The sequence below is a fragment of the Cibotium barometz genome, chromosome 9 (genome assembly GCF_041138505.1).
Source record: "Cibotium barometz isolate CiBa-2024 chromosome 9, ASM4113850v1, whole genome shotgun sequence".
Lineage (NCBI taxonomy): Eukaryota > Viridiplantae > Streptophyta > Polypodiopsida > Cyatheales > Cibotiaceae > Cibotium > Cibotium barometz.
In genome coordinates, this window is record NC_141054.1 from 10,338,057 (window position 1) to 10,356,635 (window position 18,579).

Consider the following 18,579-nt stretch of genomic DNA (forward strand, 5'->3'; position numbering starts at 1 on the left):
AGGCTAATGTTTTCTCTACTTCTGAAGATCCAGCCACGTACAGTGATGCTATATGTTCTCCACAAAAGGATCAATGGCAAGAGGCTATGGAAGCAGAGTATGATTCTCTTATCTCTAAAGGTACATGGATACTCACTGAGCTACCTCCTGGCCGTACTGCCATTAAGTGTAAGTGGGTATATAAGACAAAATTTAAAGCAGATGGATCCTTTGACAAATTCAAGGCACGTTTAGTTGCCAAAGGTTATTCTCAAGTTGCTGGCGTTGATTATCATGAAACCTTTTCACCAGTTGTTCGCATTACTAGTATTCGGGTTTTATTGGCATTTGCTGTTCAATTTGACTTAGAAATTCATCAGATGGACGTGCGCACAGCTTTCTTGAATGGAGATTTGAATGAAGAAATTTACATGGAGCAGCCAGAAGGATTTGTTATTGCAGGGAAGGAAGATCTTGTTGCTGGTCTTCATAGGGCTTTATATGGTCTTAAACAAGCTTCACGGGCCTGGTACATCAAGTTTGATCTTTTTCTTACCTCCCATGGTTTTCTCTCTTGCTCTTCTGATCCCAACTTATTTACCAAACACCAAAATGGTAGTTTTGTAATCCTTGCCCTTTATGTGGATGATACAATCCTTGTTTCCAATGATTTGGGATTTCTACACCAAAGTAAGCAGTTGTTATCTTCGGCATTTGATATGGTGGATCTTGGAGAGCTTCACTCGTGTCTTGGCATTCAGATTCAAAGGGATCGCAGTAAAGGTATTTTATTACTTCGACAGTCAAAGTTTATTGAAGATACTATTAAGAAGTTTGGTTTGGAATCTGCACATTCAGCAACTACTCCTTGTCTTGCGAGTTCCATGAAAAACACTTCTGATGGTGGTGGCCAGCTTGTTACAAATCAACCATATGCTAATTTGGTTGGATGTCTTCAAGTTGTTGGTTTGAACACTCGTCCTGACATTTTGTTTATTGCTAACTATCTCGGGCAACACCTTGCATGTCCTTCTCTTAAGCATTGGTCTTCAGCAAAGCGCGTGTTGAAATACTTGAAAGGCACTATAGATTATGGTTTGGTTTATCAACGACAATTCACATCCGACTCCATTCCATCTCTTTCTCTTTTGGGTTACACAGATGCAGATTGGGCCAGCTCACATTTATCTATGCGATCTACTAGTGGCAATTGTTTCTTCATTAATGGTTGTCTTATTTCTTAGACCAGCAAGAAACAACGTTGTGTTGCAGTTTCTACAACCGAATCTGAATATGTTGCGGCATCACTTGCAGCTCGTGAACTCATTTGGCTTCGACAAGTGTTGACAGATATCGGCCATTCTCCTCTTTCTAGTACACCCTTGCGGTGTGATAATCAGAGTGCTATTAGTCTTGCAAAAGACTATGTCCAACATAACAAGTCAAAACATATTGCTGTGCATTACCATTATGTTCGATACGAAGTACGCAAAGGCACTATCATGATTGAACATTGTCCAAGTGACCAGATGATTGCAGATATTCTTACCAAAGGTCTCAATGAGTCACGCTTCATTCTCTTGCGCTCAGAGCTTGGAGTTGCCTCGGGCTCACTCTTTCTAGATTAGGCTCTTTACTCTTATGGTAGCTTTGTACATATATCGTTGTAATCTTCTAGACACCATGCACTTTGCACATTCCACAATTGCTCACTATGACCTCTTGGTCCTTTTGTATATTTGTACATAGATACACAATGCACTTTCACATCATTACTTCTGGTTCATATTTTCACATTTGTATAGGGGCTTGGGTTTTTCCCTTGTACTCCCCAAGGGTTTTTTCATCCATAGCTAGAGACCCTTGTTTGAGTGGGGGTGTTGGAGCTCTATATATGGCTCACTCTACCTAACTTGGTCTCACCTATATATATGTATCTTGTCCTCAATATGAATCAGTCTTTGGGAGCGTACATGATGTGTCTCTTGTCTCGTCTCTTTCTCTCTACATTTCAACACCTTATACGATGACTAAGCTTACTATCTTCACAAAGAATGCAATGCCTACCTGATGCTACATCAAAGTAAAGTGGTGAATTGCTATCTCCTCACCAATGTTTTGAGTCACCAATATTTTGAGTCACATAATATAAGGCTATCTAGAGGTCCAAGCTTACTATCTTCACAAAGGATGCAATGCCTACCTGATGCTACATCAAAGTAAAGTGGTGAATTGCTATCTCCTCACCAATGTTTTGAGTCACCAATATTTTGAGTCACATCATATAAGGCTATCTAGAGGTCCAAGCTTACTATCTTCACAAAGGATGCAATGCCTACCTGATGCTACATCAAAGTAAAGTGGTGAATTGCTATCTCCTCACCAATGTTTTGAGTCACCAATATTTTGAGTCACATAATATAAGGCTATCTAGAGGTCCAAGCTTACTATCTTCACAAAGGATGCAATGCCTACCTGATGCTACATCAAAGTAAAGTGGTGAATCGCTATCTCCTCACCAATGTTTTGAGTCACATAATATAAGGCTATCAGAGGTCCAAGTGTATCTTTCTTATCTCAAACAGCCACATTTTCCCTATCTCAAGGTGGGGAAGGCTAAACATAAGATAGTAGTTTTGTTGAAAAAACATTGTTGTGGTTAATGACAACAAATGCGATTTTTTATTTGTAGCTTACCATTTGTTGCCACCAATAACGAATTATAATACAACATATACTAGAGAGGAAACATAATATAGAGAAGAATTTGGGAGGCACTATGTCATGAGATATGCTCTTGTAGCCACATATCTCAACTAGATCACTCTGTTAAGGTGCGACATCTTTAGAGAAATACTTTGGAATAACATATGCCAAATGTCCTTTTTTTTTCCTCTTGAAAGTATGGAGCATATCATCTATACATTTTGAGAATTGGGACAATGTAGTGCAGTGCAATCCATACAAATGTAGTGCATTCTATCTATACATTTTGAGAATTGGGACAAAGTAGTGCAGTCAATCTATACAAATGTAGTGTAGTTGATCTATACAAATGTAACGCAGTCAATCTATACATTTTGAGGATTGGGACAATGTAGTGCAATCAATCTATACAAATGTAGTGCAGTCAATCTATACATTTCGAGGATTGGGACAATCTAGTGCAGTCAATCTATACATTTTGAGGATTGGGACAATGTATTGAAGTCAATCTATACAAATCTAGAGGAGTCAATCTATACATTTTGAGGATTGGGACACTGTAGTGCAGTCAATCTATACAAATGTTGTTGTTTGGTGGTGGTGGTGTGTGTGTGTTTCTTTTAATTAGGGGTCTATGCATACCCATTAGGTGTGGGTGTTGATGTAATGTAAATACTACACATTTCTACTAGTTGATGGGATATGACAGGAAGATAGGATGCGAGGCTCGATCTTGTTAGATAGGATTTGGACAACTTTTTTCATATTGGGGCGGTTTTTGGGTTGACGATCAGTGCAGGCAAGGCCCAAAGCAAGCAAGCGTGACATTTGCGCCTTGTCTTTGTCATCCATGAGGTTCAGTCTCTTGTCACCTGCCCAAACAGGTGGAATTATTAGTATTCATCAAGGCTCATTTTTTGCAGATCATGGCGAAGCATGAGGCCAGTACTCTCACCTGCATCTAGCAGTCTGCCTGCCTCATATAGCTTCTCAACATGCCGCGTAACTGCCTTCCCATCTTTTGGTCTTTCACAAAACAGTTCTAAAGCAACCACTCCAAAGCTGTACACATCTGATTCAGGCCCCAATTGTTGGGTCATGATGTATTCAGGTGCAATGTAACCCATGGTTCCCATTACTCCAGTGGTTACATGAGAAGCTTCATGATCCATCAACCTCGCTATACCAAAATCTGCTAACTGTGCATTGTACTCTCCATCTAGCAACACATTGCTGGGTTTGACATCCCTGTGCAAAATTTGCTGTTTACAATCATAATGCAAGTATTTCAAGGCTGATGCAAGGCCACATATGATGTTACATCTCTGCACCCAAGACAAGAAGAGGTGCCCAAACAAGTATTGGCTAAGGTCTCCACGTGGCATGAGTGCATAGACAAGCAGTAGCTGGTCCTTATGGCTACACCATCCAAGCAATGGTACAAGGTTTGGGTGCTTCAGGTGCCCAAGTAATGCCACCTCTCCAATAAAATCTCTTTGGGATGTCCTCATATTAGTGTCTCCTAGTACTTTTACTGCAATCTGTCGCCCATCTTCCAACACACCCTTATACACAATTCCAGACCTGCCTCTGCCTATCATGTCCCCAAATTTGTTTGTGGCCATATTAATGTCCCTATATGTGAATTGGTTCGGTGCAATTTGCCTTCCACCTATCATAAAATCACCTGTTTTTGACCAAAAAATCTCTTAGAACTGTTTCCATAAGTGATCTCCCTGGCATAATTGCAACTCTGATTATCAATATATGAATAGCATAACTGCAACTCTGATTATTCAGTATATGAATATCATAACTGCAACTCTGATTATTCAATGTATGAAGATGTTACAGCTAGTACAAGCATGTGCCCAACACCAACAATCACACTTAAGTAAGAATGTACATGCTCATTATATTATAGACCACCAAATGGAGCACGCTAATTAAACCAGTAATTAGACTATGCGAAGAAAGCAAGGTTGTGATGAGGTGACAAGGAAACTTTGCCTTCTTCAATTGTTTTGCAGGTGTCTCCTGGACAGAGCACAGAAGGACAATACACCAAGCGAAGAAAGTCTGCTTTTCGTTTTGGCAATCTGACTCTGTGAGTGGCTTCTGCAATGAAATAACAAGATTACTCCTCCTCAGGAACACACAACGTGACCACCAGTGCTTAAAAATGTTTCTTGTTTTTAGCCAAAAGTTTCATTCATGAAAATTCTCAGTGATCTGGTATTATAAAATTTAAATCCGTCAAATTAAGGAAAGGCTACAAGTATATATACACACACACAAGGCTGATCACTCATCATTATAATCTTTAGGTTAGCTTTCACGTTATCCAACAACTGAACTTTGTGAAATATCATGCCCTATTGCTTTCACTATTTTGTCTTGGCCATTGCATCTACTCTCTGGAGCTATCTCATTTTATCGTGTGTACTAGTAGGCGTACCTATGCTTTTCACGTCTTTTCAAACCTCCAAATTCAAATTCTGCCCTAACCTCCTCAAACACCCTCCTCTCTTCCCCAAAACCTCCAAATTGTTGCCATGTGGCAGCTTTGTAAAACTCTTTCTTTATATATATATATATATATACATATATATATATATATATATATGTATGTATGTATGTATATATGTATATGTTTATATATGTATGTATGTATGTATGTATGTATTTAGAGAGAGAGGAGAGTTAAAGAGTAAAAGACAAGCTTTATTCCCATTTCAAATTTAAATTTTAGTGTAAAGAGGGGGCAAAGTTGTAAGGAGATCACTTATATGATGAAAACATATCTCTCTTTTTCTCTATTATTGTTTAAAAAATAGAACACCCCATCATTATATGTAAGGTGCATCTATTTGAGGATATAACAAGTGAGCACACCTCACCCTCACCTCACCACATATCTCCACCAATGAAACAAAAAGTAAAAGCAATAACCATTTCTATTTAAAAATATATATTTATTCTTAACAGAAATTCTATATACATGCACACATACACAAACACACGTGTACCCACACACACAAACACACATATGCACACACACACACACACACACACACACACACTTGTACTCACTCATACACACTCACATACACATAAATGCAAAGACACACGCAAGCATACATGCACATAGTTGTAAACTTGCATATGTATATGCACACACACATGACTATGCATATACACAAAGTCACACACACTCACATGCATGCACACATAATCGACACACACCTAATCACCCACATGCACATGCGTGCACACACACCCACACATGTACACGTGATACATATACACACACTCGCTAGCATGCACACACACACACACTTGTATACACACATACAACACAAATACACGCATGTTATGGGGCTCACCCTAACCTCCCTTGAAACACATTCAACAAGAGATTACCTGGTGAACTGTAACTATCGTGAGGATCTTTTCAATAGCTGAGCTCGTAACCCTTGAGATCTCCAAGCCGCTCTACAACTCCTTGAGAAGCAATTCCACCACACCTCTTGGAAGTGTTGTCACACCGCCACGTTGTACTACAGGTACTCATCCCTCCTCTCACCTCACGTCACTCACACACACTCACTAGCATGCATTAGAGAGAGAGATTAGCAAGACTCAATTGCACAATGGGAGAGTATGTTGTATTATGAGAGAATTTCACTTATACACATGGCCATAGGTGTTCACACTTACTTAAACTGTGGTCGGCTAGGCACTTTAGGCTCATAAGAGGCCTAATGCTATTACAGTGACTACTCTCATAATATATCCATGAAGTACATCACTTGGGACTTCATCCTGACTTGCTACCACACGCTCTTGAAGCAGGAATCACCTTAACTATTCTGTCACACCATTACGGGCACCCGACCAAGTTGTAGATTTGGACACCATTGCTTCATATCTTGAATGTATAACCCTTTGATGTATCTACCTTGACTCTTTGATGTAAGATAATGGTGGTAGTTCTTGTTAATCCTAGGAATGGGTTAACAATGTGCATTCACACACTCGAGTGTACACTCACATACACACATGCATGTATGCATGCACACACATGCACACACATGCACACATAAGTGTGCGTGCACACCGTACACATACATGCGTGCATCCACACACATAGGTACATATCTTGCATACATGCACACACACTCTCTTGAGTACGTGCACACAAAGACACATACATGTGCATATACATAGGTATAATCACACACGGGGTGCACATTCACATGTGATTATCGGCACACACAAAGTCGATACACATAGTCTTAGTGTGTTAGGGTAACGTGAGCTGCCTTCATTAAGACAGATGAGAGTTCACTTACACAAACATGTGCATGAAGAGAGAGAAGAGAGAGAGAGAGAGAGAGAGAGAGAGAGAGAGAGAGAGAGAGTACTCGTTATTAAACACAATTTACTCCGTCTCTGCCTAGCCAAACTAGAGGGAAAAAAGGGACCAAGGAGAAAGGAGGATTTCTGGAACCTTGAAACTTGAAATGAATGTGCAATTTTTTTACCCTTGGGTTCACGGTCCAAAAAGCATTTTTTGCTGTATGGACTCACCATAGTAACACGTGGCTCACTAAGTTAAGCATATCAATGCCACAAAAATGGCGGCTTTTATCTATAGAATTACTGAAGATAGACATAAAAACAAAACCATGACCATACGCTACTAACTCTTGAGTTACTTTGGAGACACTCTAAATTTTTTCTCTACACGGGAGTCAGAAAAGTTTGCTACCTTTTCTATTTTATTTTTGTATTTTCATCATATGTTTTTTTCTACGATGGCAATATATCCACAACCACGTACTATCCAAGATCAAGTAAACATACTTCAAGCTCAGTTGTTGAGTGAGAAGAGGCAAAGAGAAGATTTTGAGCAAAAATTTACTCGCAAGCAGGGATTTCACTGACGTAAACGAAAATATGTGAACATGTTAATAACATATGTTAATAACACAAAAAATCTTGTGATCACATATTATATTCACAAAGCTTTCACATAGGCCTAAAAAAATTATCTTTGTCGGGCATAAAAAATCTTCTTAGGTGGCCACTGACCTGCTATTATGTGAAGATGGTAACATGAGAACATGTGAATAGCTTATTCCCATGTGTAGCCAAGCTTTTAAGGGGTTCCCAAATGGCAAGTGACTTGTTATTTTGTGAACGGTAACATGAGAACATGTGAATAACTTGTTCACATGTGTTATTATCACAAAAAATCTTGTGATCACGTGAATATTAAATCTCTGCTCGCAAGAAGCAAAGAAGTGCATATTTTGAATCTGATTCTTTGGATTCTAATGACGACCCTCCAAAGGATTGTGCGAGCTACTCTCAAAGCTCAAGAGTCTCGAAAGGGACACAAAATTAGAAGAAAGGCTTTTACTTTTCAGGATTATGATGGCAAAAAGGATGCACACGTTATACTCGCATGGTTAAGCTAGCTTGATGATTATTTTTTTGATGAGAACTTTTCTGAGAAGGATAAGGTTAAATGCGCTACTAATCATTTGGTAGGCAATTTAGCTCTTTGTTGGAATGTTATTAGACAAGAAAAAATGCAAACCACAATCATGGAAAGAATTCCAAAAGCTGATCAAAAAGGAATTTTTTACCTCCGTTGTATAAGAGTAAAGCTAGACACAGCAATGGGATATTTTTAGACAGCTCAAAAAGGAGAACATATCAACCTAATATGTTGATAGATTTTGGTAAACCTTATTGCAATTTTAAGCTATAGAGAAATTTCGTGAAAAAGAGAAAAGGAGAAAGTCTATAGCAGGTTTAAAGCCAATTATTAGAGCAGAAGTGAACATGTTTCATCCTCATTCTCTTAGCAATGCCATCTCTCTAGCAACAAATAGCGAGAAAAAAATGGATTTCTGAGGGATACTACAATGATAGATTCGCATATTCATTAGTTTTCTCGATCTACACAATTTGAGAAGTTTCAGCACAAAGATAAAGCAGAGAAGCACAATGGTCCCCAAACGAATGGGAAGAAAACTGAAACTGCAAAGAAGACTAGTAATGTGATTACATGCTACAAGTGTGACAAAGAAGGGCATTATGTATATGAGTGTCCAGAAAAGAAAAATAATCAAGTTATGGTCATAAACGTGATTGAAGACGAAGACAAAGGCGAACAACCTAAGCAAGAGGGTACTCATAATCATGATTTCTACCACTAGAGAGGTAAGCCTAAAACTCAGACTTTTGAATTGTTCAATTTTTTAAAAAAATACTATAGTTAAAACTCAAATATATTGGTCAAGATAGTTCAATGATTGATATGTACTTTCTATACGCGAAAGAAAATATATATTAGACCATTCACCAGGGATTTAATATTCACGTGATCACAAGATTTTTTGTGATAATAACACAAGTGAACAAGTTATTCACATGTTCTCATGTTACCGTTCACAAAATAACATGTCACTTGCCATTTGGGATCCCCTTAAAAGCTTGGCTACACATGGGAATAAGCTATTCACATGTTCTCATGTTACCATCTTCACATAATAGCAGGTCAGTGGCTACCTAAGAAGATTTTTTATGCCTGACAAAGATAAATTTTTTAGGCCCTTGTGAAAGCTTTGTGAATATCACATGTGATCACAAGTTTTTTTGTGTTATTAATATGTTCACATGTTCTCGTTTATGTCAGTGAAATCCCTGCCATTCACTATCAGGACTTGAGTGAACTAATAATGATGCACATATGTTTTTTGACTGCTCACTAAAGAATGTATGTAACTTATTGTTATTTCACATTCAACCTTTAAACTTTAACACCTCATTTAATACACTTTCTTCAAATTATTCTCTATTCTATTTCAAATAAGGTTAACCAGGTGTCTCTGAGAGACACTTGTATTAGTGTCTATGAAAGATACTCGTATTGGTGTATGTGAAAGATAATCTTTTGATGTCCATGACAGATAATATAAGTGATATTTATCTGTGACAGATAACTTATCAAAATCTAGTGTTGAGAGGGATTCTATCTCTTACGGATATTATATTCTGAATCTCTTCACTTGCTGATTAAATATGTAACTGAGGTCAGTCTTGCAGCCCAAACAAGAGAGAATGTTACGGTAATTAATTTATTATTAGGTGATCCAATAAGTGAAAAGAATATCTTGGGTGACCCAAGTGTGATTAATTTGGCTGTGAGTGAATCTAACCAACTGTGACATGTGTGATGCATATAAGAAATGTGTGCTTTTGATTGTGAGTGATCCAATCAACCGTTTTGAATTAATTCTTGATGAGGGTGACCCTAGTTGGTTGTAAGTGATCCCAACAAGCTGTAACACGTGTGAAACGTGTGGTGTACTCTGTGAATACGTGTGACATGTATGAAAACATTGTGAGTGAATCCAATGTAGGAGTTTGATTATGAGTCGATCCGATCAACTCCAAGACACGTGTGACGTGTGTAAAAGTTCTCTGAGTTTGATCATGAGTGAATCCGATCAACTTTAAGATACGTGTGATGCGTGTGAGGACATGTGGGAGTGAATCCACTTAAATACATAATGACATTGTGACTGAATCCAATGTGGGAATGATTATTGTGTTTGATCACTCGTGTGTGTTGATAGTTATAACCAAGGATGATTGTCTTCTCAAACAAGAAGACTATGACAGGAGTGAGATTTTTTAGAATATTTTTTATGTGTGATGCATGGTTCATGTGTGCAGCATGGTAGTGAATGATTTCCATTTGTTAGAATTATTTTTGTGAGTGATTCCAAAGTAATTGTGATCTAACATTGTGGACTATGTTGAGTATAGATCATGAGTTCAGAACAACCAAGGTGGACATTGGACGAGATTATCTAACCGAGCACGTGTGCTAAAGATCTGATTTTGTATGATTTGGCCCATTGTACATATGTTGGGCAATGTTTATTTTTGATGAGATGCTTCAAAAGCATTGGGCTAAGGTTCAATTTTGTAAAAACCTAATTTTGAAAAAAGCTACGCTATTTTTGGCTCGAAGGGCTAAATTTATGAATATGATTTAAATGTTGTATGTGGGAGTGGAGCCACACACGTCAGGAGGGGAGATTGCACCCAATCTTGTGTTCTTCGATTTTCATGCTCTTGATTTATGCTATGATGTTATGGTTTATTTCTTTTATTATTTAATTTGTGGAATAATCTAATCTTCATGTACCATGGTCTTGTAATAACAAGGAGAAATACTATTCCTACAACACTAATGGAGGACATCTTCCACCTTTAAACCTTGCCCCTATATGAATCTCTTGTAGGGTTTTCCCATGACAAGTTGACTAGGCCAAAAACACAGTTAACTAGGCTGTCAACTACTCACACGACCACTTTTGGTACTGTTCCTTAAAATAAGGTAATTAAGCCTCATCTTCTTCAATTGTGCCAAAAAGGCCCAAGTTACCTTTGGAAGGGCTAAGTTTTGATGTGGCCAAGCTATTTTCAGAGCATTTGAAAATTGGCTTTCTCTTGTTTATTCCTTAATGTTAGTGGCTAGCATATACACTTCACAAATGTGCCAGTGCATGGGAAGAATGAGCAAGTTATTTGAGAGAAACTAGCTGAGTTTCACAACATAGTAGACTCTGATCCTAACATAATGGCTCCATTGATGGATGAGTTAAAGAAGGAGACGTTCTTTTGGGATACTACATTTAACCATAAGACATCTTCTCGGGTACTACCCGTTGGCAAGATTCAGTTACAAGGTTGTTACAAGAAAGTTGTTGCCCAACGGATCTTATTAATATCATAAACATGTTAGATATTTTTCCCCAATTCCCCCCAAGTGAGCTAAAGAATTAGTGGCTAAAACATGGATGCTTGGAGGCAGCTTTGAACAACCAAAACCCATCATGCAATATGTCCCTTTCATTTTTTAACCATTCTTACAAATCTTTTAGTGTTGACCAAAGTTGACTAGTTAATATTTTCAACCAATGATGTTGATGTGTACCAAGACATTCTTCAAGTCAAAACCATTAAAACCATGTGAGTCTCCAAGAAAGCATTGAAGCCAAAAGGCAACATGACACAATAAAAACTCATCAAGTGAAAAGCATGTCTGAATGTAAATCTATAAGCTATTGATTTATGCACATATGTAGGAAATTGCAATCAGGTAGACTTTTATCAGACATAGCCAGCCATGTAGTCTCATTGGATCAAAACAAGATGCTAAGTGTTTTGAGTTTCTCTACTAGCATAAGCTAGCTACTAAAAGATCATGAGAGTCCAAGGGGTGATTACATTGACATGGAATTTTTGCATTTTATTTTTCAACTAACAAAGCCAATTGAAGAAATGTACGATGCTTTGTTTTGGAAGCTCCTATGGTAAGGGAATCCATTAAAGCATAGTTAAGGAATTCCATTTGTGTACACCTCATTTATAATGTATGCAATTTCTAAGAGCTCTCAACACAAGAATTTCTAAAATAGCCTTATTCTAGGTTATCTAATCCCATGTAAGGCTATGAAAAGCTTATCAGTAAGCTAGGGTGAGACTATGTGTAGTGTTTCACATAATGGTGGACACTATACCAAATTCCCTTTTGGTTGAGTATTTGGTGCTCACACAACTAGAGTGCACCTTTAATTATAATGAGAAGGAGAAAAAAAGAGGAGGAAGAGCAACGTGGAGAGAGAGAAGAGAGAGAGAATCTAAATAATATGGTTTTTAGATTCTCTGTCTCTGTCTCTCTCTCTCTCTCTCTTATATATATACTTCTCTGTGTATGCATTTATGTATATATGTGTACACATATATGTATACATATACATATATTATATACACACAAAGTGTCAGTTGACTATGTAACTCCAAAAGTATTTAAGCATTTTACACCATTCTTTTAAGCACTATTTGTACATTTGTAAGTAAACCTTCCACGCCCAACAAGTAGTTTATTTGATTCTGTAATTGATATGTTCACAATTTTAGGCCTACTTTTGAAAAGGTAGAGTCGTGTTCCAATAAAATTTTTAATAAACCCATAACATTAGGAAGACTTTTGTTTAAATTAGGTTATGTTTTGTATGCACCATTCCAGCTAGCACCTTTAAAAGGTCTTTACTTTGGGTCTCATAACGTGACCTGTCTTTCGTCTAACTCTATTATACTTTGTTGTCTTTCTCTAACTCTACTAAATTTTGTTAAGGGTGCATAATTAGTCATTTAGAGTCATATATACTTCATTTCTATTATTTCTTTGTATTTGGATAAGATCTAAGATGTATTAAATTTCATTTTCTTAATACTAAACAATTGTTTTATAGAAAAAATATTCAAAAAGAATCCGCGTTGACGAGCTTACCGTGTCGGGGACTGCTCTTCTCTGGAACGTGCTGCTGTAATGCGAAGGAGGGCATGCCAAAGGAGAACGGGGTGATAATGGATGCCGCGGATGAGATAGAGTCGTCGAAGGAGTGCCGCAGGGAGCGCCATTTCCCATCCGGCATCAGCTTCTCTGCTACAAGGCTGATAGCGGAAGCTTTGCGAGAAGCTTGCCGAGGGAGAGAGGTAGCCGCCAGTGGATGATGATGATCTGCAGAATAAGTGGTGAGAAGAACACCCTTGAGGTGTTGTAGTGTTCCGGCGATTTGGGCAAAAGAGGGCCTCTTGTGGGCGTCTGCGTGCCAACAGCGTCCGATGTAGTCGGCGAGGTATCTAGGGCAACTAGAAGGCAAGCGCGGTCTGTCCCCTTGAAGCAATTTAGCGTGGAGTTGAGTGAGTTTGGCCTTCTCGAAGGGCGTTTCGCCCGTGAGGATCTCATAGCAGAGCATGGCGAAGCTGTAGACGTCGGACTTCTCTGTGAAGCTCCCCGTTGGGTTGCTGATGGTCTTGAAAGCCTCGGGAGCTCTCCACTGCGTAGAGCCGGGTTGGTTGGAGGATGTTTTGGAGGACTGAGAAGCTTCTTGCTGCTGCTTCACCCTCGACATCCCGAAATCGGCTACCTTGGCCCTCACACGGCAGCAGCATCCTCCTCCACCTGCACAAGCCATCAAACAACTTGATATGTTATGTCAGTTGCTGCATCCTCCTGCAGTTAAATGCAATCAAACAACTCTGCTACGGAGGCCATCAAGCCACTCGATATGTTATGTCAATTACTGCATCCTCCTGGAGAGGCCGTCAAACAACTTGATATGCTAAGTAGCCTAGAGGTGTGTGCTTGTGAGGATGCAGAGGCCACCAAACAACTCGATATATTATGTCAATTGCTGTGATCCTCCTGGAGAGGCCATCAAACAACTTGATATGCTAAGTAGCCTAGAGGTGTGGGCTTGAGAGGATGCAGAGGCCATCAAACAACTTGATATATTGTGTCAAATTGCTACTTAGCCTGATTGGCTGTGGGCTTGTGAGTGTCAAATTGGTACTCAGCCTGATCGGCTGTGGGCTTGTGACTTGGGGAGGGTAGCCAGCTATTGTGAATATACTTTCATAAACAATAAATGCTAATTAAAACATGTCTACACCTAGTCCAAAGGTTAGACGTCTAATCCAAAGGTGTTAAAAACAAAAATTACAAAATAAAGCTCCACCCTTGGATCGTTTTGATGATTGACTGGAAGTCCATTAATCCTCACGATCGCTTTCAATAATAAGAATAAGGTAAGGAAAAAAACCAAAAAAAACTTCTTAATAGACGTACGTCCACTAGCTATGCCAGGCTGCACTCGCACTAGCACGTTTGCAGCCTTGAGATCCCTGTGCATGATGTGCAGCTTCGCCAAATGCTCCATCCCCCTCGCAACTTGAAGCATTATGTCAACCGCTGTCAAGAGATCAAATGGAGTTGCTGACTCCGAGCTGCTGCCTGCTGCACGTCCCTTCTCTTTCATCTTCTCGTTGATGAGACCTCTCAAATCCATGTCCATGAGCTCCATCACCAGGCTGTACTTCTTCTTTGCCGGCTTCTCTGTGCAGCATATCAGTTGAGCCAGATTAGGGTGCCTCAGCCTGGCTTGTATGGCTGCCTCCCTGCTGAAACATGACTTGTCCTTCACATCCATGAATTCCTTCTGCCCATACCTTCTCCCCCACCACTCCACCTCGTGAAACACCGTGCTTCCGTTGCTGGCAATGGTGTCTATGATGCGGATATTCGCCGGATCCACCCACAAACACTCCGGCAGAGGCTCCTCCTTTTTGGCAAGCTCGTAATTCCGGCAGTCTGGGCTGCACACCTTCTGCAACAAGAATTTAGCCATTAGGTTATCTACATCCTCCTCTTGCCCTCGTGATGATTCAATCTTGTGTTTCAATGCCATGGAGAGTGTGTCTAGATCCTTTAGATCAGACGCACCAGCCCATACTTGGTTCAAGGACTCAACAAACACTGTACTCGTCTTCTCCTTGCCTTTGTGCATATGGTCCTCATTCCTTCTTGCCATGGCTTGCAGCTTGATCGCCTGGTTGATGACATGGATGCACCACATGAAGCCATGGAGGTGAACTTCTCGCGCATCTGTGCTGAAAGCAAGGTCAACGGCTCTGTTAACCCACCCATGATCATCATGCATGCAGTCTTGCATGAATTTCTTCCCTTGCAGCATGACATGGTAGAGCTCTGAGAGGCTTGGGATGAGAGTCTCATAGATCTGAGGCTCATGAGAAGCAGCACACTCAATAAGTGATCTCACCTCGCTGAGCCCAATAGGGTAGCACTTGGCAAGGCTGCAGCACTTGGTGCGATGGAGCACAAAGTCTCTTCGATTGCTACCTAAGTGTCTGATGGATCTACACAAATCTTCTAAAAGATGCAAGATGTCATGGTCCAAACTGAAAGCTGAACCATGACTGGCCGAGGCAGAGCAGGGGGAGGACGAGGACGAGGAGGGAATAGCGGCTGGCGCATGCTCACAATTTTCCTCATGTCCTCCCCCTCCTCCTGCTCCTCCCCCCCCTTCTCCTCCTCCTCCTCCTTTGCCTATTGCTGCTCACTTATAATTTTCCTTCTCCTCCTTGTTGCTGTTCCTCACCTAATCTTCCTACTCCTTTCTGTTGCTTGTTCCTCACTTCTCCTGGTTTTCCAGGAACTGATTCAAAATAAGCTTGCAATTAACATTTTTGCAGTTCACATGCTTCTCTTTGTTATATATTGGCATTGGGGATAAGGGCGTATAACATTAATCTCGCAAAAAAATATAAATAAACTTACCCAAAAAAAACAAATTATGAGCAAGGTATGGTTATGTAACCGACATAAGCTTGAGATGATGCTTGTAGAGTGTGATAGTGCCCAATGGGACACAAATTAGAAAGGAGACCACTTATCATGTTCACACCATATTAGGGAGTTTGGAAAAATCTCATTACTTGGGGAATTTACTTTCTATTCTACTTTTTGGTGTATCTTGAGCATACCTATTACCAAATCCAAAGTTGTTGGAGAATGTGGATTACTCTCCAAGATCTCGAACGATATGTCACATGAGGGGGTTTTGGTAAAATCTTAAAAGGGTTTTCCATGCCCCCCATTTTTTGATCTTGCAAAATAGGAATTGAGATTTTTCCAAACTCCCTAATATAGTCTTAGTTACTGTTACTATTACTGTTGCTTATTTGAACCAGCTACATAAGTTGTTTTATTTAATTGGTACTTTGCAACCATTAATTAAGTTAGTGTCCCTACCTTACCTTGACCAATATCTACAACTAACATATACACATCCCTCCCTCTTTCCTTTAATTGAACCAGCTACATAAGTTGTTTTATTTAATTGGAACTTTGCAACCATTAATTAAGTTAGTGTCCCTACCTTACCTTGACCAATATCTACAACTTACATATACACATCCCTCCCTCTTTCCTTTCCTCTTCCTCTTGACTAGGGACTCACACCCACAGCATTAGCAACACCTTGACAAGGCCCAACAAAAATAGTAAGTGCATGCTGAGGTGCACTGCTTTGAAACTTTTTAAGTACTTCTTTATATTATATTTTAGTATCTTTAGTAGAGAAACCAAGTGCTTTTCATACATATCAAGTCTTGAAATAATGTAAAGCACTTTAGTTTTTCTCTTGTGATGCATGGAGATGTGCTAACAGAAATATCCGGGACACTGCTTTTCGTACCACCTTATCCTGCATCGTTTATCCATGAGTGATGTGTACATTAAGATATATGTTTATGAGAGAGATAGAGAGAGAGAGAGAACTCTCGATTGAAAAACAATCTCCTAGCACTACAAGACACTGCTGCCATACACGCGTTCAATACACGCGATAAGTTACGAGCGCGTGTATGGTCATGCATGTATATGAGTGGTATCGGACGCGTGTATACTGGCATCTAAATTCACGTGTATACTGGTTTCAGAAACGTGTCTACCAGTGCGTGTATATTGGCATCTAAATTCGCGTGTATACTGGTTTCAAAAACGTGTGTATCAGCGGGTGTATATACACGCAATTGTACACGCATTATTACACGCGAGAACTTTATTAAGAAAAACTCTATTCCTTTACAAAATTAAAAACCATTTTCTTTAAACCATCTCATAGTACATTACAGTATATATCATTACACAATCCCACTACATGCATTTACAACGATGAAATATATTCAAAAATAAATCATAAGATGATAATTCAAAGACAACATATACAATAGAAATGTCATCAATTTAGAACGATACAGTGATGGACTGGTTAGGGTTCGATCTCATCTTCAATAAGATCCTTGCCAAACGATCAACATCAATATCCATTTGATCAATTTGTAAGGCTACGATTAAATTTATTCCACTATCGATATTATGTCCATTGATAATGGTATCGATGCCCTGATCATCCTCATCTCAACATCACTATCATCCTCAATGGTAGGGTCATCCTCATGATCATGAGAAATGGCACGCTCATCCTCATTATCACGATCATCTCTTATTTCTTGATCATCGACTCAAAACATCTTCATTGGCATGTTCGACATCATCTTCATTGCGGCTTGTTACATCCTCCATATGCTCCATATCAGTGAATGTATTATACATCACTTTGGAACGTGGTGCAATAGGGATGACGTACCACCATTTAATGTCATGCACCATTGGCAGATAGATAACCTACTCAAATACACATATTGCAGTAATTAATTAGCATATCAAAAGTCAAGGGGTACGCGAGCTTATATATATATGTACATGAAACACATTAGTAAAAAAATGCATACCTGCTCACATTGTTGTGGCAATACGAGCCTATCTTTCTTTGTTTGCCAAAACTTTGTAAAGTCAATAGTTACAGAGCCACTTGCATGGCATTTTATCATTGCATTAGGCCCTTTTTCCACCACGTTCATTTTCCATTTGACATCCAAAACATACACAAAGAAGCGACGAAAGTCAAGCCTAAATATGTCTTGGATTGTGCCACAATAATCATCCATTTTTCCATAAGCTCCCTCAAAGCTACTAATGACACCGCAATCTTGTACATTCCTCTTTTCATCAATTCTTTGTGTTCAAAAATGCTTGCCTTCACACCATATAGCATTGAACATAGTGCATTGGACCAAAATATAAGCAATATTTGTGTAAGCAATGTGAATAAATATTAAAAACAAATCACTTACAACTAATGCAAAACATTAGTTCTATGTACCTTTAACATGCATCCTCGTGCATACTCCCATTCTTCCACCATGATATGCAGCCCCTCGCCGCTCTCTGCTCTCTCCATTTCCTCATGCAACCAATCAACATGGATATCATTCGGAAGTGTTGCTAGATGCTTAGGGTACGCCTTACGAAAGCCATGTTGCCTCCGAAAGAGAGCTCTTTCTGCTTACCTTTTTGTCTTTGCATCCTCATAT

General features: G+C 39.3%; 1 protein-coding gene across 1 annotated transcript in view; it reads right to left on the minus strand.

The window, feature by feature from the left end:
- Positions 1–3,021: 3,021 nt before the first annotated feature.
- LOC147635248 (uncharacterized) overlaps positions 3,022–18,579 on the minus strand; it is a 38,593-nt gene continuing 23,035 nt past the window's right edge. The window contains exons 4-8 of the mRNA XM_086803260.1: positions 14,411–15,435; positions 13,070–13,744; positions 4,696–4,803; positions 3,641–4,372; positions 3,022–3,557 (exon numbers count right to left, since the gene is read on the minus strand). Of these exons, the coding sequence (XP_086659386.1) occupies positions 3,361–3,557; positions 3,641–4,372; positions 4,696–4,803; positions 13,070–13,744; positions 14,411–15,435 (2,737 nt within the window). The 3' untranslated portion in view covers positions 3,022–3,360. The remainder of the gene's footprint in view (positions 3,558–3,640; positions 4,373–4,695; positions 4,804–13,069; positions 13,745–14,410; positions 15,436–18,579) is intronic.